This window comes from Melospiza melodia, chromosome 11 (assembly GCF_035770615.1).
Source record: "Melospiza melodia melodia isolate bMelMel2 chromosome 11, bMelMel2.pri, whole genome shotgun sequence".
NCBI classification, from domain to species: Eukaryota; Metazoa; Chordata; class Aves; order Passeriformes; family Passerellidae; genus Melospiza; species Melospiza melodia.
This window is the reverse complement of record NC_086204.1, coordinates 6,021,464-6,046,090: the sequence shown is the minus strand read 5'-3', so window position 1 is coordinate 6,046,090 and position 24,627 is coordinate 6,021,464. Positions and strand designations below refer to the sequence as shown.

Genomic DNA, 24,627 nt, shown 5'->3' with positions numbered 1-24,627 from the left:
AACTTTAAAATCAGTCTGTCTCCTGCCACGCAAGTGACAGAAATAAAAGAATTAGCACAACATTGTTTTACTCAATAGCTGAAAAATAATGACAATGTATCCTTCAAGTAAATTCCATTTTAATATTCTTTGTTGTTCTCTCTACTGGGTGCTTTTCCAATTTCTCTGTCCTGTTATCTGATCTTAATCATTCTGTATCTTTCATGGGCTTGCAGTGCATGACCTCGACCCCATTTAAACCAGTGTCAAACAATGGTACAAGACAAAGGCCTTTGCACCTGTAACTTTGGTATTTACAGGAAAATGCATTACTTAATATAACCAAGAGCAGAATAACATGTATTCTCTGCTTTTTAATATGATTTTGATTAAAATAGAGAAAGTTTTTAATGAGGGAATGAAATAAAATCTTGTGATATTACAGATTCCATCAAGATTTAATTTTTTTCCACATCATTACCGCCTCTCCTGAGACTGCAAATGGAGGGGAAATGAAAATATCATTCTAGTCACTGAATAATTGTTCCACTGTTGGAAAGCAAAAATCAGACAGCAGTCTCATGCTGAAATCTCCTGCTACACACCTTGAACTATGACATGGAATATGTGCAACTCACTGCTGGCTTTATGTTATTTTTATTAAGGCTGTTTCATTTCTGCTAGTTGTAGACAAACAGTCCCAGTGTGAGGTTGTTCTTCCTAAGTTGGTTCCCATGGGCAGCAGGACTTGATGGGTTTTGGCAGAGAGATACAATTGGTCATCTCTTGGGTCAGCCTGGAGACCCAGGAGGTGAGCTGCTACTGCTCAGAGCCCTGTTGGTTCTTCTGGAGCCAGCCCCTTTTAGAAGAGAAGCATTCCTTTAGGTAACCTGCAGCCTCTTGCCACATTTGTGCCATTAAAAAAGAAAAGGGTCCTCAGTCATTTTCTGTCTGACCCCACTGTGCTACCAACATCCTGCCAGGAAGGGTTCAGATGGGACACAATCCCCTGGAGTCCCTCACCCTACACATCTCACTCGTTCTTCACCACATAGATTTTGAGCTGGCATGGATTTAAAATGAAGGAAGAAAACTTTCCTTCATCCTTAACAATGTAAGTTCTTTGCATAATTTCAGGTCTTTAAATTTCAGGTCTCAGGTGTGTGGTTCAAGGGCTCAAGTAAGGGCTCAGGGACTGGAGGGGCTCTGTTAGCACCTTTCTCCCTAGTTAATTCAGCTGAGTCCCTGCAGGCAGGGGCTTTCCTCCTCCTTACCTCTCCCTTCAAATAAGGACCTGTCCCTGAGGGATCCTTTCCATTAGGTAAAAGACAGGTGAGGGAATGAACAGACAATAAGGCTCCAAGTCCTAAAGAAGCAACAGAGAGTAAATTTACAGTGTATGGCTTCTAACAAGGTCACGGTGTTCTGCACTGCTCACAAATGGGACCATATTTTACGGGGAAACTTTACAATAAGATTTGTTTTTGGAGGTTGAATCAAAAAAGTACAGCTTGTGGCTCTTTTGGCTTCCTGGAATAGGCAGAGAATGGAACTAAAGCTGAGAAACATTTTCTGTGGGATTGTGTAAATTAAAGTCAATTGAAACCTATGCACAAACCCAAATAAATATTAGCAGTGTGATTACAGATCTGTGAAACTTAACAATGTTGCTGTAATGATGGCTGAGAGGAGGAAAATTCTCAAGGACCTGATTGTAAGAGCTCAAATGAAATACAATTCCATCTTTCATGTTTTAGCAAGATAATTTTGGTTCAGTTTTGACTAATACAGAATAATGGGAATAAAATATGCTGCCTCAGTCTCTGCATTATTGGCTTTACATTATTGGTCCTGACAGCTGGCTTTTAAAATGCAGTAAATATTGGGCAATGCTGTTCTGTTAAGACAAGCCACTTCATCAAGCATATTTCCAAATCACACTTTATTTTCAAAATGGGTTTAATTTCTCTGTAGATCGCAAAGGAGCCCACTGCAAAATTGACCTGCGACAGAGTGCCCTCTACTGCATGTATTTGGGAAAGGAAAATAAAGCCAACTCCTTAAAAATAAAATCTTTACATGCTGAGGCCAGCACTTTTGTCACAGGCTACTGGACACTGAATTAAATATAATATACATATAGACATATAGCACTCTTACCTTCTTCTAAAGGACTAGGGAATAGTATCCCAAAATAGGTATGACATTTACACAACCTCTTCTGTGCTTTTCAGTGAAATCAGTGTGTGTCTTCCCATACCTACATGGTCTGTGTTTGTAGGATGGACAGTTATTAAGGGAGCTGAAAATCTGTCCTGTATTGCCCTGCTGCCCCACTTGCTTTTGGCTGTTGGGAGTAATTCATCACAATTTGAAGTAAAAAGTCTCTCTGCTTATAGATTTATTTTCCCAGTCTTTAATCTCTCCTGGTCTCTCATTTGTCCTTCAGTCTATTTGCCATTAGGTCACTCATATTAGACTGAGCTCCCCTTTTCCTGCCCATATAATATTGGATGCTTGATAATATTGGATGCTATTGAGTTACACCCATTGCACATGATTGAGGAGATATTTCACCAGTGCTGTCTCAAAATAGAGACTTACAGGTTACAAACATTTCATTGAAGCAATTCCACAGCAAAGCCCAAATCCTCAAGCAGACCTATACTTTTGAAGTCTTCCCTTTTATTTTTCTTTACTTTGGGCCAGCCTAATGCTGAGATTTGTGGTGGACCAAACTACCTGCAACCTCTGTTAAAATTCACAGTGGCTCTTATCACTCGATTCCTCAGAGAAGCAAACACTCCTTTTCAAAGCAATGGCATAGATAAACATTAAATGGCATAAACCAACATTAAACATTTTTGAGTCACTTTTGAAATGCCCTCCTTTGTACCATGAAGTCTGTTCTGTCAGCAGTATATGCAGAGCCACAATTTCATTCTTAAAACCTCAGCTTAAGTCCTGATGAGCCACACAGAAAGCAATTGATGCACGATCAAAGGTGATCCCTCTGCAGCCAAAGGTGGTGTTTGAATCCCTAGCACATTTTTGACCATATCACTAGGACACAGTAGAGGTAGGCAGTAAACAACAAAGTTTTTCAGAACAACATAATCAATTATCAAAAGTTCTTCAAACAAAACAGATACGACACATGCAGCATTCCCATAATACACAGTGGCCTTGCATATATTTCAGCAATTAATTTGGTGTCTATAGATTTGTCCCCACAACTGAACCTTTCCCTTAAAGGAAACCCTTATTGATAATTTACAACTTCTAAGGATGGCATCTGTGTAATTGCTTTCCCTTTGCTTCATACCTGTAAATCTTGTATCTTGTGCTAAATCCCTGTCGACTTCTGTCCACAAAATCAGTGTATTCCTGTGAGCGATGGAAGGGTCCCTTATCAGAGAGGAGCCAGTCGAAGGGGCTTGTGGCATGCTGATCCGAGACAGCAGCAACTGCTAAAACCCAGCAATGAAGACTCAGTGCTATCCACTCCCATAGAGCCATCAGAGAGAACAATTCAGCACCAGCACTGCATCGCCATATCATGCTTCCACTGGGGACTTAGAGCCTTCATTCTCTTAGCTTTCCCTCAACACCTAGACAAAATACACAGTCAATTAGATAAGCACACACTAGGCATCCCTTGGAAGTAGAAACAAGTTTCCTTTCTTTCAGCTTAAAGAGATAGTGGCCTCCACTTTATTATATTTTACATTAGCATAAACCCCACTAGGCTAGTTAACAGTGGAGTGTTTCAGTACTTCAAATGCTGTGAAACTAATGTCTTCATTAACATCATCAGTGATAATATTTACTGTTGAAGGGAAACCTTCACAAATCATCAGGGGAGGGATTGTTGGGGGTTTTTTCCCATTCATGCTAGTCATTAATGAAAAATATGCAACATCAGGTTCTTGACTGTTAGCAGCAGTACAAAAATCATTCAGCAACGTCTGTACATAATCATGATGTACAGTAGTACAAAACCATTCAGCAGTGTCAATACATAAGCTCACAGTTCACACATTGGACAGAAAATAAGTGAGATTCAGAAGACCCACACTGCTTTCTCTTGGGAAAATTGCATGGTGGTTTGTCTTCACTGCAAAATGTGGTTAACAGAGACAGTTCCTCTGTCCAAAGCAGCATCACTGGACAGAGTGACTGCCCTGACCAAGAGTTCTGGAGCTGCCCACAGTGCTGAGCTAAAGTGACTTACCCCAACTCCAGATGCTGAAATTTTGGGTATCCCTAACAGCAGCATTTTACTTTCAGTCCAAATTGCTTCAACTCAGTGGATCAGCCTAGAAACACTTTTATTTTAGCACCTAAAAATGGTGCCTAAACAATTTTTTGTGTGTCCTGTCACAGATCAAATATTGATTGCATCATGTAGGAGCTCAGTGAAGACAAGCCACAGCTTCCCTCTGTACCTCAGACCCATACATGTGGAATGGGCTAATATTTCTAATATCCTGCAGAGATTTCATTGAAGCATCTATGCATGATCATGAGGCTTTCAGAGATGACAAAGGTCATGTTGATTCCTAAATTTATAGAAGCAATCACTTCCAGTTTTCAGTCTAAGTTGAAACAGAATGAATTAAAATACATGAATGTGAGAGCTTTAATTTTTCTAGCTGATGAGTTTACAGGGAATAAAATGCTGGATTCACATTCACTCAAATCAGCACTCATCATGACATTTTCACCTTTGCTAGGGTTTTTGGAACTTGGTGGGAAATTTTTCCTTCCTATCAGTAAACTGGCCTGTAAGTGAACCCTAAAAGATGGATATTTCCAACAGAACAGTCCTGCAACTGAACACCCCCGTCCATTATAATGAAAATTGTGTCACTGAATAAATTTGCTCTGTGCATATATGTGAGATATTAATATTCTCAAGAGCCTGCAGGAAGCTGACTGCCTCCAGGAGAGCACAGAGGTTCTTGTGAACCAACAGGAATTTACAGCCTAAGAATATAATAAGCTGTCTATACAACCAGATAAATACTCAGGCTTTATGTGGTGTAATTGTTTGTAACATGATTTGGACATGATTCTGCAAACAATAAATGTATAAAGAAAGACCCTGCTCATATTTCCTGCTGAGCATGTACCAAGACACTGAATTATAACCATAAACAGTTACAGCCATGCTGTTGTTTCTGGCCATAAAACACAGATTGCATTAATTTTATAAATCCTTTTGAAATTAAATTCCAGGAGTCTACAACAGAGACCTCTCAAACTTTTATTTATGCTCCCAAGCCATCACTTCCATGTAAAAAGAGTCTGCATATTGAAGTTTGAGTATCGTATTCCTAGGCTGGTGGTGTTTTGGGGTTTTTTTCCCCTTCAAATTCATGTATTTTAGATTACTCCACTGCATAACCTTGTTCCCACTGTATGAGACAGTCTGCACAGATTTGAAGCAAAACTGAAATGCAATAGATTGCTCTACTGGCCCATAAAAGCCATAAGGATCATTTGGTTGCCATTTCCTGTTAAAAATAGATCAGTATAAATGAAGAAAACATTCCTGTCACTTTCAGACAGGCCAGACCAGCCTTTACATCATGACAGAGTGAAAATCCACAAATGCTTTTGTCTCTTCTGATCATTAATCAGGGAAAAAATATATTGCACAGCATATTCATTCCCTTCCATCATCATTAGCACAGACAGGGAAGATGCTGGTCATAATTTTTGACATTATATGAAGCTACAGAAAGTATGTCATGAACATTTCAATTTTCATACCTAGTGCTGTATTAAAATTTCTAACTTTTCCATTGAAAAATTCCCATACTTGATTAAATGAGAAGAGATAGGAGTTTACTTTTTCAGTTACTTATTAACACTAAAGTGTTTCAGGCTGTTAAACTGTAATGATGACTAATTGAGTCCCTTTTGAATTCAAAATGATAATATTAGGATTGGAAAATAAATTACTGTGAATATGTAGCATCTTCCTAACACTAGACTAAACCAGCACTTGGAAAGGAATAGTGGAAGAGCCAGGAGTTTATTTTTGGCTTAATGCTGCACCTCGTGGTGTGTCATAAATTAAACACTGGCAAAACACCTGCAGAGGACCTCTGCAGGCACTGAAGAAAATAATCTTGGTTTAAAGATCTCCTTGTTTTAAATATCTATGGAGGTATATTCCAAAGGAGCATAAATATACAGGAGAGAAATAAGGAGAGAAAAATCATGTGTGCATCTGTAACTGGTATTTATGCACTTGTGTCTGTTGTCCAGCCATTGTAAAATCATTCTGCATTGCACTAATCCTCATAACACCCCTGAGAAGGAGACTTTAATAAGCAAGGACCAGAAGCCTGAAAAGATGGCTGCTAAGGGAGGGGTTAAGCTGTTATAGGGATCTAAATGTGCGTTTCCTATTATAAGATAATTTAGAAAATTCCAGCCAAAGGATTTTTGCAAAGCTTACAGTATGAGAAATATCTAAAAATTTTGAATATTCAAATTCTCTAATTAATGCAAATGCCCTGAAAACATTTTCTAAAGTCTGTTACAGGCATATGGAACACAAAAAGTTTGCAGTTACAAAGCCACAATAGAACTCCAGGGAAGAACAATCTGTATTAAATTTGTGGTAGATAAAGGGTGGGGCATGGCAAATAAAAACACCTGTTAAGTAACAGCTGGGAGATTTTCAAGTAGAGAAGACATTATACAGAGAGCAAATAATGCAATATTTATTCTCTGATAAAAGCTGTCATGTCAACAATGGTCCTTTGAAGTGCTGGCTTAAAGGACAATTCTCAGGTATAGATGCTCTGCACATTTATTTTCTGTTATCCCCATGGTTTCACCCAGCTGCCACTTGTAAATACTGCTAAGATTTTGGTCCTTTTTCTAAATTCTGAGGTTAAGGTGAGTTCAAGAAGCAACACAGGCTAAATTCTTCTTTGTTAGAAATCTATTGTCTCTTCCCTGGCATTAGTGCAGCAGGAATTTGACTCAGCATCTTTGGGGAATACCATAGCTAAGTCCTAATTGTCTTGAACATGTAAAAGTTCTGGAGACTGGCAAAATCCATGTATTTACATCATGTGGGTGTAGAGCTGGCAAGAGCAATGCAAACATTTTGGCCACTGGGACAAATTTCATCAAGCTTCAGCTGTGAACAAGAGAACAGGACGTCTGTGGTCATTTTGTTGTCATCATATGGTAGGGAAAACCCCACCAAACTCAGTCTTTTTAGGTAAATTTTTTTAAAAATATTAAAGTTGTGTATAATTACATATGGTGTTCATGGACTCACTAAGACACTGAGCTAAAATAGAGCAGATTGAAGTGTCTGCTTGATTTGTGGGTTGAGCTTTCTTGCTTACAGAACATTAATTAATGAACCATGTATACTAAGATGCACAGAATAATATAGAGCCAGCCCAAATATGTGCACAGCAATGCTGAAGAAAACAAAAAAATCAGTAAGTTTAAATTCTTTCTAAAATGGAAATTGTGGAAATTTTTATGAGAGGGGGAAAAAAGTCATCTATTGTTACCTCAGTGCATGTAATCTTTTTTGTTTCCCAGGACGTGAGGGTCAAGCTAATACAGATTTGTTAATTTACAGTAGAGATATAGCAACTAAATTGGTCTTTTTTGGTTCACTAGTGGAGTAGCCTTTTATGCAAGGGTCAATAAAGTTGATGTTATGCATCACCAGTAACTTTTTTGGGCCACATCTACCTGCAGTTCTCAAGGATCAAAATAAAACAACTGTACAAATGTATAGACATTTTTGATAAGATCAGGTTTGGGGTTTTTTCAATATTTCTCTCTACCCTGGAATCTGAGAGATTTTTCTGAGACCTTGGTCTGAGATCCCCTTTTGTCAGTGGAAATGCAGAAGACCAGGGTCTCTCTGAAGTCATTTTGTTTTTATATTCACTTGAATTCCAAGAAAATGTTGATTTATCCCAGCTCTCCATGGAAAATTGAGAATCCTCTGTGCCAAAGTGGGATTCTCCTGGCTGTAACTTCCCATAATGATTAAATAAAAATTTAAGACTGTTTTTCTCAGATATGTCCTTTCAAAGGAAAGTAAAAAATAGCTTCCTATAACATTTAGAAAAATTTTAGAAAATTACACATCTAAGATGGTGCTTTTTATGCAAAACACAAGGCTTGGCTTTCCTTGAACTAATCAAAATATTAAATACTACTTGTATATCCTTTAAAAATAAACATACAAAGAACAAATATTATAACAGATGGTGGGGAATGCATCCAATTCTGTTTGTAGGCAGTTGGATTTCAGAAAGGTCATAATTTTACCATTTATGAGGGTTTTGGTACTCCATCCCTCCATTACTTACAAGCCTTAGGGATTTCAAAGTTACTGCTTTTGATCAAATGCAGTACATGGTGTAGCAGAGTACCCTTCATATTTCTTTTAGATTGCACATCATGGAAAACAGGAATGGAGCAAACCTTTTGTTTTCTAGGTATTACACAAAATTCTCAAGAATGCTACAACTTTGAATCAATAGGAAGATGCAACATTTTATTTAGTGCAGGTGGATGGGAAACAGTAAAACTCAGAGAAGGCAAGTCCAGATCTTTTTTTAAAAAGGTATTTTGACACTGAAAAATTGAAAGACATTTTACATAAAGAATAAAACAATAGTCTGTGTCTGAGAGATTGCTCTTATCTGCTGTAAGTCCTTGGGTTTATCACTTCATGTGTCTCTGCTTTCCCTTCCCTGTCTGAAGTGGGATGATCACATTGCCCACCTTTGCAAAGCACCACAGGACCTCCTGTGTTATCATCAGGGATTCTTATTCTTCCTTCAAGGAGCCATTTTTCTCATGCTAACAATTTTTAGTGAATGAGACCTGAGGAGGAACCTGCCCATGGAATTCTCACACAGCCCAGCTGTGAAGCTGATGGTGTGCTGTGGGAGAAAAGAGCAGAAAGGGCCAGAGAGGAGAGCAAAAAGCATCTCAGGTGTGCTTTGCTCTAGGCCTAGCCACCACACAGGTTCTGTTCTCCAAAGGAAGGTACTCAAATCTGTTGGGGAAGATGAAACAGGAAAGCTTCATAGATATGATTGCTTGGCAAAAGATTTTGAAAATATAGAAACTATAACCAAGATTTTTACAGTTATTTGGTGTGAGTGTATGTCTTTTTACAGTATTTTTCAGCAGTTGCTTAAAATATGGAGAGCAGATACTACTGTCTTTTATTGCTTTTCACAATTCTTTTATCTCATGGGGTGGGATAGCTACTTGTGTTTTAGGACTACTGGTTTCTTGGCTGAATAGCACAGGCATAGCTAAAGAATTTAAACTTTCTTCTTTGCAAATTTGGCATCTGACTTTATGTTAGTTTGTTAGTTGAAAATTATCAAAACATTTCTGGGAATTTTCTAATTTTGGGATTAATGCTAGTGTGCCATCAGTATCAGCTAGAGAGGAGAGCAAAAAGCATCTCAGCTGTGCTCTGCTCTGGGCTTAGCCACCACACAGGTTCTGTTCTCCAAAGGAAGGTACTCAAATCCACAGAAAAAAAAAAACATCTCCCAAGCTGAATTTCCTGAAGGACAGCAAAAGGACCTGTGAACTGAGGTGGGCTGCTCAGTCCTGTGGTCACAGCCAGCTGTTGGACAGAGATGAGCTCTGCTTGAAGTCCCCCCAGAGGTCTGGGGCAGGAGCAAGAGACCAAGAACGGAGAAAGAAACGAGTTTTTTTGGGCATTGAAGTCACAGAATCACCGGGTCACAGAGCTTTGGGTTGGAAGGGATCTCAAAGCTCAGCTCCTTCCTATGCCAAGTGGCCCAGGTTGCTCAGAAGGACCAGGGTAGAGGATGGTGAAGCCTCCCTGCCACCAGATCTGACCTCATAAGCTGCAGGGGACAGCGTGTGACACTACAGAAAAATTAGAAGGCACCCATGTAGACAAGTCATATTGTCAACATGGTTTTCCAGGGGGGGATTGAATCAGCTTGTTCTCTGGTGGTAATTCTGAGCTACAATCATCTGGAAAAAAATCTGAAAGGAGAAATTAATTCTATGTCTAACAAGCTTAGGAGAGTTTTACATTCCAGGCTTAAGAATAAGTCTTCATATCAGTTCCCAGTATCAGTTTTGATTAAAGGCACCCTAAATCAGCACCTTTTCTTTATTCAAACAGATCTTCATTCACTGCCAGATTTTAGCTTTCTTCTCCCCTCTCAAAGAGAAGACCCCTGTAACTATGTCCTCAACAGTCAAAATAAAGAACAAATAAGATGCCTGATTTTTAATTTTTTTAGGCAAATGAAGTGGAGGAAACATCAAATGCCTCCATGGAAAGAGATAATTTATGTCAGCCCAACCTCTGCAGCTGTGCTCGGGTCTGTCTGGAATGATGCAGTGTTACAGCCCTTGCCACAGAGCCTGCCTTGGTATTTGCCCTGTCCTTGCAGAATTTCACTCCTGCAAATGTCTGTGAGCCTTCAGCTGATGTCCCCATGTGGTTTTTGTCACTCCCCAGTGCAGCAAGTGCCAGCCTCCTCAGCCCATGAGCATCTGCTGGCTGCCAGGCGTGCAGAGGTAATTGCTTCAATGTCTGATATTTGTAAAAGACCTGAATTTTTTCCTTTGCTGCTCAAATCATGATGTATAAATTCCCTCGGGCGCTGTTTAAATCTGTTAATCTAAGTTCATCCTCTTGTGCAAATGGATCCTTATGTGTTTTAGCTGATGATGTCAAGCAGCATCCCCAAAATGCCATTGCAGTCTTTCTGCCTTAATGAGTGAATCTGTTTCTACAAGGAGCTCGTTGAGGGGAAGATATTACCTGTCAAAGCTTTGAGAGCACATAAAAGCCTCAATAGCCTTGACCAGGCTTATCAGGGTCCTCCACCCACCTCAGGCTAACCAGGGGCTCCAGGACCTCCAGTCCCAACTTGTGTGGTGCTGGTGGGACTGTGGAGGTGAATAATTGAAAGGGAGAAATCATTGAGCCACAGAATGGTTTGGGTTGGAAGGGCCTTAAAGATCACCCAGTGCCACCCTTGCCTTGGCAGGGACAACTTGCACTAGCCCAGGGCGCTCCAAGCCCCATCCAACCTGGCCTTGGACACTTCCAGGAGCAGCCACAGCTTCTCTGGGCACCGTGTGCCACACTCACAGGGAAGAATTTGGTCCAATCTAAATCCTAAATCTATTCTCTTTCTGTTTAAAGCCATTCTCCATTTTCCTTTCACTACATGATCTTGTAAAATCCACTCAAGTCCTCATTGTGTCCCAGTTCATCACCTTTAAATGGGGGCTAGCACCTAATTCTTGATAGACAACAGGTACCTGTCACACAAGGAGCTAAAATGAAGCTGATTTATGGAAGCCCTGGGTTTCTGACCAACACCAGGGTGCCAAGAAGACACAGAAAACCTACTGCTCCCAGCTTGAAGTCTGCTCCAGGCTGGATGACTGCACTATTGCAATCATAAAAGTCTGAAGGGATGAAACCTTAATCTTTGCAAGTCCCCAAGTGCACACAAACTATCCTATGTGCAAAATCCCTCTTCATGAAAACTCTGCTTGACATTTCGGTCTTAAGCCACTCTTCCATTACACGAGTTATGCTAAACATTCTCCCAAATTGTCCAAAAATTTTTGGCTAAAGCATCTGATGGTAGGAAAAGTGTTAGAAGGGCATCAGAGCAAGCTCTCTTGGAGTAAGTTTGGAAGTTGCTCTACAGAAAAACAACAGCTTTGGGAGAGGTTCTGGTCTAGCAGACCAGACTCAGCACAGACTGACATGTATTGCTGTGACATACAATTTTGCATACTGGAGCTTTCAAGTTTGAAGAAAATCCCAACAGGAGACATATATTTAGAAGCCTTGATTCCATCTTGGATTTTTTTTTTTTTTTAATGAATGCTTAATTTCTGATCATCCAGCATTCTCCACTCTGATAATAATCTCGTTGGGTGTGTTTTAATGGCAATTGAGCTGCTTCTCAGGTTTTGTGAAAGCTACCCCCTGACATTAAGTAATAAATGACCATTGTAAAGTCATGACTTACTAGTTCCAGCAGCATATCTCCTCTTCACTCATAACTCTCAGTCCCCAGACAAGTTTTCTGACCCAATTTGACAACTAAGTGTCAGTAGGATACAAAGATACTAAGACACATGTAAATTTGGTGTATCCACTAAACCATTCTGGAGTAACAAACAGCCCTTTCCTCTTTTAATCCATCCTGGTACTAGTTTTTAAACCCAAGTGTGGCATTCACATTCTCTGAAAAAATCCCTTCACCCAGGATTTTTCTCCTGGGAAGCTTTCCTTTCCTCAGAGAAAAGGAAAACAATTCTTATCTTCTCCTGTGTTTGCTGCTCCTGTGTTTTGCTGCTTTGGAATGTGTTTGGAGATTGTTTATCCACAGATGATTGTTTCATTGGATTCTGGTGTGAGTTGTTTTCACTCTCTGGCCAATTGGCATCAAGCTGTGTCGAGACTCTTTCCAGAGTCACAAGTTTTCATTATTATCTTTTTAGCATTTTACTAAGTATCTTTTCTGTATTCTTTAGTATAGTATAATATAGTATTCTTTAATATAATATAGTATTATAAAGTAATAAATTAGCCTTCTGAGAACATGGAGGCAGGTGCATCATTCCTGCCTTCGTCAGGACATTCCCAGAAAATACAATACCCAGGGCTCTTACAGCTGCCACCACCTAGAGCAGGAGCAAGCAGCTATTTACACACTGTACACCCAAGCTTTGCTTCCAGAGGCTTTGAAGCCTGAGGAAAAATCCAAATATAACTGATTAGTGGTACAGAAGGGCTAAAATGGGATGGAGTGGGAGGAAACTTTGCTCGCCAACAGATTGTGGAGCTGAAGAAGATTCAGGTTACAGAGAGGAAGGAGAGTACTTGGAGTTGAGCTACCTCAAAGTACAACTTTGATTGTGCTGTATAAACCTTGCCAAGTGCCTTAACCTTCTTTAATGACAGTTTCTATCATGAAGCCTAAACAAGCAATGCTTATAGAATGCTTACAAATTATTGGATGGCAAAAATGTTATAAAATAAAAAGGAAGTTGAATATTCCATTAACCGAGTGGCTGGCTATTTTTGTTGCTGCTTAAAATTTCTGTTCCTGGACATTTTGCAAGAAATGCTCAGAAAAAGGATGGAGAGGAAAGGATTTGTCAGTCTCAGGCAAAAATAGAAGTTTCTTTGAAGTTATTGGAGTGCTAATATTGTTTGTACAATAACAAAGGGAAAAAATAATGGTGTATAGCTGTTCTCTGGACTTAAGAAGAGAGCCAAAATAGCAATGTACTGTACTGATTGCAATGGGGACATATTCACAAAATCCAACCTAATTCATGTACTTCCATCCCCTCAGATATTACCTGACCTAATCCACAAGTAATGTGGTTGGTGGTTCTTTTATTTCTAAGAATGGTTTTCTCAGTTTAGAGGCTCTGAGTCAGGTATGGGAGAGAGCCCTCTAATTTTAGCTAAGGCTGAAGGATTTATACTCTTCCTGATTTTATTCTCCATGTGAAAATTAGTAGTTACAACTTAGATGAGTAGTTAAGAATAACATCCATAAAGTTCTAATGGCATGAAATTTTTCTTTCAATGCGCTTCTCTGGATGCCTTGCTAGAAGAATGGATTATTTTATATATTTTATTTCTTAACAATGATATCTAATAGAGTGGTAATGTTTTTATTTTGCCCTTTTATTATGTCTTTCAGACAAAAGTGCTCCAGATCTTACAGCATATTTTACAGCTGATTTCACAGATGGCATACATGGTGTTCAGCTGATATAAATGGATGGTTAACACTCCTTTCAGGTTCCTCATCTTCAACCTATTTATTCTAATAGGAAAAAAAATCAACAAACTTATACCATTTGTTGTGCCAGCTCCCAAGGCAGGATTCATAGAAGCTTCAAGAGACCATTTTTCTAGAGCTGGTGCTACTGAAAACTGTTGCAGGATTTTTCCACAGTCCCTTTGCTGCAGCATTCCAAGCCTGTAGCCACTGCATGGGCAGTAGCCAGATCCTCTTAAATGTTCATGTTATAGCTATTAATTTTTTATAGCCAGAGTAGGGACTTTATGGCTGACTGAGCAAAGATTCAAGCTCCTGCAAACCAGTCTGGGGCTAATTGCAGCTCAGGATGGATAAAGCTTGATTGTACAAGTAATAATTATGTTATGTGTACTGGGCAGCCTGCTATCTCACATAAATCTAGCGCCAAAGCTAGATTTTTGACAAGACTAAAAGCTTAAATAAATAAATAAAGCTTAAATAAATCTAGCTCAAAGACTTGATTTTTTACAAGATTAGAAGAAATTGCAAAATTACAGAGAGGGAAAAAAAGTCCGTCTGCTAAAAGATGTGTTTCTTATGAACATCATGCTACAAGGAGTGAAAATCTGAGTTTGCATCAGGAATTGCAATCTCTTTACTGTTTTAATTTAGATATGACCCGGTCTGAAACTGCCTAAGTATGAAATTGTCACTATTTCTTGTTGTAGCTCATAGAAAAACACATTCTTATTTAGTAGAAATTTGTTAAGCTCATGTTGAGGAGCTTTAAACATTCAGTAGTACCTGCACAGTGCTGAATGAGAGACACAAGTCTATTTATGAGGAATTACAGATCACTGCAGTCTCTCTGAATATGAGGATCATCAGTTTTCTTCATTATAGCCTATTTTTTTCCAGAAGGACAGAAAAAATGTTCTAGACTTTGCCTGGCCATGACAAGCAAGCATGAAGAAGTTAAGCTGGTTTATAAATAAGAGTAGTTTAATAAAAAAAGCCACTACCATGTCTTCAACTAATGTGAATCAATCTAATAAACTCAAGCTAACAGAGAGCTTAAAGGGTACTTAGGTAGTAACTAAAGCTTTTACTTTTTAAGCCAATGAGTCAGATTCACATCCCACAGGAGCAGTGACTTAAAAAGAGAACATCACCAACTGATGGCTCTCCGTGAAATAAATCCACAGTCTCCAGGGACTGGCAGCAAGATGAGTCTTGACCTGCATAAACAGTGCTGCTTTACCTTAAACAAGCATCTTCCTTAGAAATGTTGGTACAGACCTAAAGGAATCAGGGGATTCACCCAAGGAATGCTGAGCAGCTACATGTTCTGGAGAAAAAGAGGTGGGTATCATCTCTGCCTTAAACTACAACAGTTCTAACCTTTAGGGCAGCACATTAAGTAAAAAACATATAGAATTATAAAATATTAAAATTGTTGTAACATATATGAGCTCTCTCTGTCCAACAAATTGTTAATGAATAGGGATCAATAATGTTTTAGGTGAAATAAAAATATACACTTGGGCCACCTCCATCCATTATACTGTTTTTCAGCATTTAGCAGTGTTTTTCACCAGTGATGGTAAACCTCCTTAGAAACAGATTTCAAATAAAAGAAAAAAAGAAAATGCTAAGAAGTAACATTTATAATGGATTTTAACAATCCCATTTGACTCCAGTGAGGTCATCCATGTTCAGTTAACCAGGTGTTTTTGTTATTTCTAGTAGATTTATAAGTACTGAAAGAGCTAAAGTAGCCCTACAGTATTCTCAGGAGTCATGAACAATATGGGATTAAGGGTATAGAGCAGTGCTCTGAATCCCCAGATTTACATCCTTTACTTGCCAATGTATAATAAGTGCCTTACAAACCACTTTTCTCATTAATCAGTGCTGCTAGATGTGGCAATGAAGGTGTTGCTGCAAATCAGCAGAATTTTTCCCCATTAATGTAACTGTTACAGTAAAGGTATGTGACACATGAGCCTTACGATCTCACCTCATTATAAGAGAAACCACTACAGTTAATGGTGTTAATTTAGCTAACAATATATATTGCTTGGTCAATCTTCTTCTGAAGGTGGAACAAAATCTGTGGCCTTTGTGAGAAGCTCATTAGTTAAAGCTGAAAAGTTCTGATGTGGCAGAGTGTCCTTCTCCCCTCTCCTCAGTGCATTATTTTGTGGCACACAGAGCAGGTGAAGACTTTCAGTGGGGGATAGGAAAGAGACTGAGCTGAAAAATCATTCCCATGGTATGAGCAAGGGCAAAAAAGTGATTATAGAGACCATGGGTGTGGAGGGATGTGTAGTGCATATCATGCATATTTATATCTATGTATAAACCATATTTGTGTATGCACACAAACTGTGGTACATATAAATTAGTAACTTCAAAGCTGGAAGACCAAATTTATTCACACTACAATTTTCAGCAGGGTGATGACTCCAGTCACAAGGTGCTGATTACCTGCAGCTCAGTGGGTCTTCCTTAACTTCATACAGAAAAATGTTTATTTATCAATGATGAAAAAGTACTGAGGCCTAGGTCAATGTAAGATCAGGTCACAAATTCTTAATTCTTTAGTATTTTAATAATATTTGACTCAAGATATGTAAAGCCTCCCACTGCTCAGTACGTAGCACGAAAATTCATGATGCTCACTTTTTCCCCTTCTAAATCTGAAGTTCATTTGGGTTCCAAAATAGTGTTTTGGAAATTGATCTTGCTTTTATTGAAGTTAACAAGGATGTTCTGATCTCCTTGAATTGTCCAAGATCAGGCCCTCACTGAACACACATATACTGAGCAAAAGGAAAACAACGATATGAAGAGAATGTAGTTGCAAATTTATTTTTTAAAAATGTTCTCTTACACTGATATAGGATGAGATTAGGAAGAAGTCAGATTACTTTTCCATAAAATGACTGGCTGTAGTCTACTAACAGGACAGTGGCTTCAGTGCAACCTTTCTCAAAGAGCACTTGGGCTCTGTTTGTCAAAGTGTATTTCTGATGATTTTGCTCCCATATGAGGTTGCTAGTGTTTCAGGAGAGTAAAAACATGTCTGCTTCTGGTTTTGAGGAGAGGTGAAGCTTTGGGAGGATTAAGAATGAGCTGCACTAGGTAAGCCTGAGAGCCAGAAAATAATGTTTCCAGAAACTATCACCTAATATCTTCCACCGCTCTTTTTCTTCTAAGGAAAACTTAGGTTAGTAGTTTGATCATCCAATTTTCCATTTAGATTTTCAAAAACTGCTGAAGATGCAAACTTGCTGGTAGAAAGATCTTCCTTTTGTTTTCAGCGGGTGTTGCATCTCAAGCAAGAAATTACTTAGGCTGATCCCAATCAGATATGATTTTGAATTAATACAAATGAAGTAAAAAAATTTGAGTCCCATAAATCATTGTCTGGGACTGACAGGAGTGACAAGTCACTGCAATCTATGTGACTAAAAAGTAAATTTTTAGACACGTTGGTGTAAACAATTAATTGATTTCTGTAATCAATTCTTCACAAAGGCATTCAGAGAGGAGTAGAAAAAATAGGAAAGGATAAGACAGGAGGATTGCATCACTTGAATATTCTCAAGTTGTTTTGTTGACTTGTTGTACAAATGCTGCCTCCTGCACTGAGCTCTGTAAAAACATTCAGCTGCTTGTTTTCATGTTTCTTAGTTCTCGTTTTCACTCACAGGGTTTCAGCATTTCATGAACAAGCACCCCAAACACAACTCCTGTGAACTCAGCATCTGTTGGGGAGGTTTGCTCTCACTGGAGGTGGATCAGCTTACAGAAAATATCACAGATCTTTTTTTTTATTCCTCCCCTGCTTAAATTATACACGTCTTAGAGAGAAAAATGCTTGGAGGCAAGAATTTGTAGGTAGTTTCTGGATGGAACTCTGCTGATTAGCACTGCAACAGCATCTGAGACTGAGGGTCTGTTGCTATGCTTAGATACAGAGAGGAAGGGATCCAGTCAAATGTTTCTGTTCCCAAAGCTGGTCCTGTGGTAAAGCTGATAGAGCACCTATTTAAAATGAGTAACTCCTTGTAGGGAAGGGGTTGAGCAATGGCAGCAGTCTGTGAAGTCTGATATCTAAACGGATTGCTCCTCTGAAGTTATTTCTTATATCCTGTAAATGTTAGCAGGGCCACTCTAGCTTTATCTCTGTACACTTAATGTGTCAGAGTCACTCATCTCTGCACATAGAGACTCTGTAAGGTTCTGACTTCACTCCTTTTTAAAGCATTCTTTTGTGATGTTGTGCTTAATAAACATGGGGGGGTTTTTTCTAAGAATGAAGTTATTTTTGGTTTTATCTGACAGACTTGTTTGTCAGATACATGAATCTGAATTACTCTACATTTTCTCAAAATCAGGTCTATCTCCCGCTAGCCTTCATTTCATATAGATCCATGACTGATTTTGCTGCTACAACAGAACAGCCTTCTCTTATCACATGCATTACATTTTTCTGCCAGTCATGAATTCACTTCACTTCACATGCATTCACTTGCTCAATCTCTACATGAAATCATTACAACTCGAAGCTGACGTAGCCTTTCCAAACGGCTCCCGAGCAGTAAATCATGCCACATTCCACTTTCTCCCCACTCTGCGCTACACAATTTATCACTAAATGAAAGCCACACAGAAAACGCACTTGAATCCGGCAGTGAATCACGATATAGACTGTCGGTAACAAAACCCTTACCTTTTTAAATGCATGATGCTCTCTAAGTCTCTGAGAAATCGCAGCCCAAGGAGCGGGTCCGCCTCGCGGTGTGCGCTGACAGTTTACACCCTATTTTCTTCACCTCCCTCCTTCCAGCATGCTACATCTAGTTCACGCTGCTGTCTCCAGGATTGGCTGGTGCATCTCAGAGGCGCACACAGGACTCCAGCCCGGAGCACCCCGCAGCCCCGCGTTAACCCTTTGCGGTGAAGCCTCTGCCGCACGGGCTGGCGGCACCGCTCCCTGGAGAAGGGGGTGTTTTCTCTTTTCCCCTCAAAACGAGCTGCCTTTAGCTGCTGAGGATGAGGAGGGGCGAGCCGGGGGTCCCGCAGCCGGGACAGGCGCTGCCACCCCCGGCTCCGGAGCCGGAGCATCCCCTCCTGCTGCCGGCGTGGTCTCCCCGACCTCCGCCGTGTCACCCTCCCAGCCCTTCCTTCCCCCGGGACCTGCCCCAGGACACGCGGAGGAGCGGGGCAGATGAAGCCCGGGAGGATGAGGAGGCAGGCTGGACGCTTAAAGGTGTTTCCTGTGCCAGGGCCACCTCCCTGGGTGTCCGTCTGCCACCGCCAGTGTGGGAAATGGGGACATGAACTCCCGGCCAAAAGGGAGTCCCAAATCCACGCAGCTTCAGGGGAGATGGAGTAATCATTGGCAGTGAAGCCAGACACGGGCAAGCAGGGAGTCTGGGCATCTAAATGCAGGGAAGAGAGATGTTTGGATGCGTTCTGTCAGGAATGGGCCGCGGGGCTCGGAAGGTATTTCAACACCGCCAAGGTACTGTACAAAAAGCAACTATGGCAAAGCAAAATCCTCCCGGCTGCTGTCCATTATTCCTGGGGTTTTTTTCTGAGTCATCCAGCCCCGTGTGAGAAGGAGATATCCCTGGGCTGGGGGTGCTGAATGCTGGAAATCAAGCGGAGTGGGAATATTCTCTGTTTACCACGCCTGACTCTCGCTTGTTGCAATCGTCCATTAAGCTCATGTTAATTGCATTTATTTATTTGATGCTGTATGCAAAGGGGTTGATGTGCATCCCCTCGCCTTCCACTGAGTACAGAAATGCCACCCGGTCCAACCTGTGTCACTTTTGCTGCCCAGACACCGTTTTACTGCCACCCGTCACAGCGCCTGCGAGCCAAACAACTCCACTGCCCTCATGCTGTGCCTTACTGTCTCCCATCCCCGTCAGCAAAGGGAAAATCGAGCGCTCTTAAACCCGGGAAATATTCCGCTGATGGGCACATAAATCTCTTCTGCAGAGCCGTAACATTTAAGCAGCACGGCAAGGCGATGCTCACTGGCTGAGCTATTCCCGCTATAACAGAAATCCCTCAGGACTTGCTGGTTTGTTTTGGGGTTTTCTTTCTTTATTAAAGGTTTAAGGGGGTGGAGGGGGGAAGATTAAAAATCAGGTAGAGGTTTTGAAACGTACTCCCTACCTAGGGAGGGAAGGGGGATATGACTGCACGGAAACTTTCCTGAGCAGCCTGGTGCGGGAGGATCCTGGCAGCAGCAGCGCCAGAGGCGGGGAATTCAGGGGAAATGTCTGGGATTTGGTTCATCACCTCAGTTATGGAAAGGTCCGGGGCAGGAAGAGGAGGTGGGGATAGAGGTGCAAGTCAGCAGGAATGGGAAAAACCTGCTGGAGTCTCCCGGAAAAGGATGCTGAGCTGGAAGGAGATAAGTAGGCATGGTGGGAGAAGAGAGGCGCTGGAGGAAGGGTGAATTTTGGATCCCCTGCTTGAAGGGCTTTTTCACTACTCCTTTCCAGACAGCAGCCACCAATCTGGCGGCCGAAGCGGGAGGCAGCAGGGCGGGGAGAGGAGGGTGGAGGGAAGAACAAGGGGGGAGCACACTCTGGCATTGAATTGGTCTTTCCCGTCTTCTGCATGCCACCAGGCAATAAATTCAGATCTTGTTATTTCTCCCTGGCATCTCTATCTGCCTGCAAGCCTCGAGCACCTTCCTGGTGATCTCTGCAGGTTCTCCTTTGGAGACATGACCGCTCACACACAGACACACACGCACACACTTATCCTGCACCCAAATGACAGAGTTACACGGAGCCCAGACATAGCATGTTTCCTCCCTGCCTTCTGCTATTGACCGTGGGAGGATCTCTGCCACTAATTAGAGACACTGAAATCCTGGAAGTATCAACCACAAATAGCACTCTGAGGGCACTTGTCCTTTTTTTTTTTTTTTTAATGTAATGTGTTTATTTCCCTTGCTTGTTCTCTCTTTTTCTTTCAAAGTAGCCCTTACTTGATTCAAGAGCTCTACCATCTATACTTCAGGTACATATAGGTGGGCGTACGTTTCCCTGCGCTCCTCAGGAGCCAATTTTTGGCCAGCAAAAAATACAGGTATGCCAGAAAATAGTGATAAATGAAATAAGGTGCAATGGGATTAAGAAATGAGGAAAGAGAGAGGAGCGAGCGGCTGCAGAGGCTGGACAGAAGCCCTGGCAGCAGCAGGACAGGAGCCCCGGCCGCCGACCCCGCTGCTGCCCGGCCCCCCCTGCCTGGCCACTGCCCCCTCCCAGCACATGCGACAGGGCTGGAGATCTTGAAATCCTTTCCTATCCCTTCTGGAGAATCCTTCCCCACCCCCAATCCTGTGCAAGTTCTTCAGGGGAAGAGGGAGAGCAATGAACTTTTCCAGCTGATCTCTCCCCGCAGGTTCCCAGACATTCCCAAGGATGCTCCCGGCTGTCTCAGCCAGCAGCAATCCTGTCCTTTCATTCCCTCGGCATACTGAGCCCTCCCAGAGCCCACGTCTGCAGGGGTTAACCGGGGAATGGAGCAGGTACCGTGCCTGATGGAAACATGAATAAAATGTGATGAATAAGCAGCGGAACGGTGACTCTGGAAGCGGTGCTGCGGTGCGCGCTGCAATCAGCGCCGAGCGCGGTGGCTGGGAATGAACGTGAGCAGAAAACTGGTGCTTCCTAATTCCTTCGAGTTTAGAAAGTGGAGCCCGCCCGTTGGGGAACAAGGGGAAGCAAAACTTTTCTTAATTTATTTTTTCTTTTTATTTCTCCCTGCTGTTTTTGGCGTTCCTCCTGTTGGAAGCACGCCACCTGAACGCGAAATCAAACCTACTCACCGGGTGAAAATGCAGGAGGCGAAGCGGCTGTGAATAAAACGCATCCCGGCTCCAAGCATATAGTCCATGATCTGCGGCTTCAGGCTAGAGGAGGGCTGAGCAGGCTGGGGGGACTTTGGGAACCAGCAGCGGTTCTGCGCGTGTGACAACCCATTTACACCGTGCGTGCCTGTCTGTGTGTGTGTGTAGGGCAGAGAGAGGCTCCAAACCCGAAACGGGGGAAAGAGGGAGGGGAGAAGGAGGAGGAGAGAGGGAAGCAAACCCGAATAGCAAGAGGACTTGCGAAGAGGGATGGGATTCGCTGGGGTAGATGTGTGGGGTTGTTTTTTTTGGGGTTGTTTTTTTTTTTTTTTTTTTTTTTTTTTTTTTGTTTTTTTTTTTGGTGGTGATGGAAGCGATTCTCGAGGAAAGAATAACAAATTGTGGGATCTCAGCCGCAGGTAGGAGGAGAGGGGCTTTGCCCACGCAGGTGGAACCCAGACAAGACCGCACCGAGGATCGAGAGGCTGGAACCAGCCGGGAGTGTTGGACAGCGCCGGGGGCTCATCCCGGCAGCCGCGGCTGGGGGGGGACGCTCCCCTCGGGGCGGAGGGGGCGCGGGGAGCCGGGACCGAGGACCGAGCTGGGGGGAGCCGGGGGCAGCTCCCGGGGCACTGCGGGGACGGGGCTCGGCTCGGGGGCAGCTCCCGGTGCGGGGCTCGGCACGGGGGCAGCTCCTGGGATCAGGGCTCGGCACGGGGGCAGCTCCCGATGCGGGGCACGGCGGGGACAGGGCTGGGCACGGGGGCAGCTCCCGATGCGGGGCACGGCGGGGACAGGGCTCGGCACGGGGGCAGCTCCCGGTGCGGGGCTCGGCTCGGGGGCAACTCCCAGGGCTCGGCACGGGGGCAGCTCCCGGGGCACGGCGGGGACAGCGCTCGGCTCGGGGGCAGCTCCTGCAGGCTGCGGGTGGCGCAGCACCAGCCTCTCCTCCTCCTCTTCCTCCTCCTCCTGCGCCCGCAATCCAGCGAGCCACGGCGGCGATCCCGACCGGGTAAGAACATACCTGCCCCCCACCCTCGGCCAGCCCTTTGTTTCTCATCTTTTTATTTCGTATTTTCCGCAGCCTTGCTGCCCGCCCGTCGCCGCTCTCGCTCGGAAGGGATGTGGAGATCCCCGAGCAGGGAAGCGGATTTTGGGAGCGACCCTGCTGCGGGGAGAGGGGATGGGCGGAAATTCCCCCGCTCATCACCCGAGTCCCTCTCCTGCCCCGGGTAAGCGGAGCATCTCCTTTCCATTTCCCCCGCTTCTCGATGCTTCCGGGCTCTCGGTATGGAAATAATGACCTGGCTCGTTGGAAAAACCACCTTTTTCCTCACATAGTGGCTCCGGAATGCGTGCGGAATTTTGAGGTGTGTGGGGTCCAGCATTTATGAAGCTTGATGTATGTACCCCCCTCTCCTGGTCCCTTTTCTGCTGTGAACAGACATGCGTTCATGGCTAATAAAAATGCTTTTCCCTGGGTATAGTGGGGCTGAGAGCTGAGCACGGGTAAAGCGAAAGGCAGTCCGTGTCAGGAAAGCGTGCACGGAGCTCTGGCATCCCTGCAGGGCAGCAGGGGATGGGTGCAGCTCACGCTCAGCAGGATCAATGAGCGCAGTATCCATGAGATTATGTGATGTATGTTCCAGGCAATATGGAGAGTTACAGCAGCACTCGTCTGCTGCGCTCTGTGCGGTCTTTAAATGAGATGGCAATTCTGGGTTTTTATTAAGAAGCTTTTTGTCTTCTTTCTATTGTCTCTATAAGCACCAGTGTGAAGCTTCCGTGTCTGTTTGCCAGCCTGGCAGGTTGAGGTTTCCAGAATATGCTGGGGAAAAGTCGGAAACCGCAGGAACCCAAGATTCCTCTGGCATCGCATTGGTTTGTTCCTGTCAGCATATCTAATCATTCTTATGCTAAAGAATCGTGGAGTGAGCTGATCTTAGCAATGATTTACGCTGCTTGGGGCTTTATTGATTTTTTTTTTTCTTTAGAGAGGATGTAAGAAAAGGAGTGAAGGAAGAATGATATGGTTTGTAAAGAGAATAATTCAGTGTACATTTCAAGTGTAGTGGTTGTTAAATATGTAGATATAGATACGATTCTTTATGCAGTCATATAAACAAAAGGTCTCTTTGCCTCAGGATATGATTTCTCTTACAGCAACAGGTAGCAAAGGCTCCTCTGCCCCTTTCCTCTCCCCTTATCTCCTCCCCTTCAGCTCCTCCTGACAAAATGAGGTTTAAAAGGTCAACCTGTTTATGTAAATATTGTGCTTTCCTTAACAAAGACCGCTGCACATCAAGCCTGCAGTGACTGTCAAATAGATTTGGGATTCAAGGCATTCAGTAAGGGTACTGTCCGTTTTCTGAGACTGATAAAATCTGGCAGAAAACAAAGGAGAGACGTAGTGTGTGCCTGGGATGGATCAACAGCGCTGGGGAGCCAACGGGCAGCAGCACCAGCGCGGCCGAGTTCGGTACTGCAATGTCCATCGTACCTTTCCATCGCATGTGTGTGACAGAGGGATCCGCAAAATGTACAAAAAGAGATTTGCTGCTATGCTAATGCCTTTCTGCTCTTTCCTTCAGGTTTCTTCTGCTCTCTAGTGACGTCCTAAGCTGAACTGGCTTTGCAGCTCCTTCACACCAAAGGGAGCTTAACTCAGCCAATGAGGGTTTTGAGTCTGACCTACCTCACCCTCCCAATGAAAGAGATTAACTTCATTAGTCCCTGGCTCAGACACTTCACAATAAGGTGGAGTCTCTATTCCATACCATCCAGAGGTGCAGTGGACATAGCCTGCTCTTTTTTTTCACTGTGCTCTCTTTCCCTCCCTGCCACCTTCTTTCACCTACAGAGCAGGACACCTTGGTTTCCTCGGGTAGCATCAACTCTTCTAGTTCTTTTCCACTTTAAATTGGAAAAGAATATTCT

The 24,627-nt window shown here is 42.7% G+C and overlaps 1 protein-coding gene across 2 annotated transcripts in view; it reads right to left on the bottom strand.

Annotated features, from left to right (window-relative positions):
• BRINP3 (BMP/retinoic acid inducible neural specific 3) overlaps nt 1-21,898 on the bottom strand; it is a 198,091-nt gene extending 176,193 nt beyond the window's left edge. Inside the window, exons 1-2 of one of the 2 annotated variants that reach the window (XM_063165434.1) lie at nt 21,670-21,898; nt 3,305-3,590 (exon numbers count right to left, since the gene is read on the bottom strand). In XM_063165434.1, coding sequence (XP_063021504.1) covers nt 3,305-3,540 — 236 coding nt within the window. In that variant the 5' untranslated portion in view covers nt 3,541-3,590; nt 21,670-21,898. Of the gene's footprint in view, nt 1-3,304; nt 3,591-18,540; nt 18,703-21,669 lie in introns of those variants that run through there. The other variant, XM_063165435.1, reaches the window with a different exon arrangement.
• Between the last annotated feature and the right edge of the window lie 2,729 nt (nt 21,899-24,627).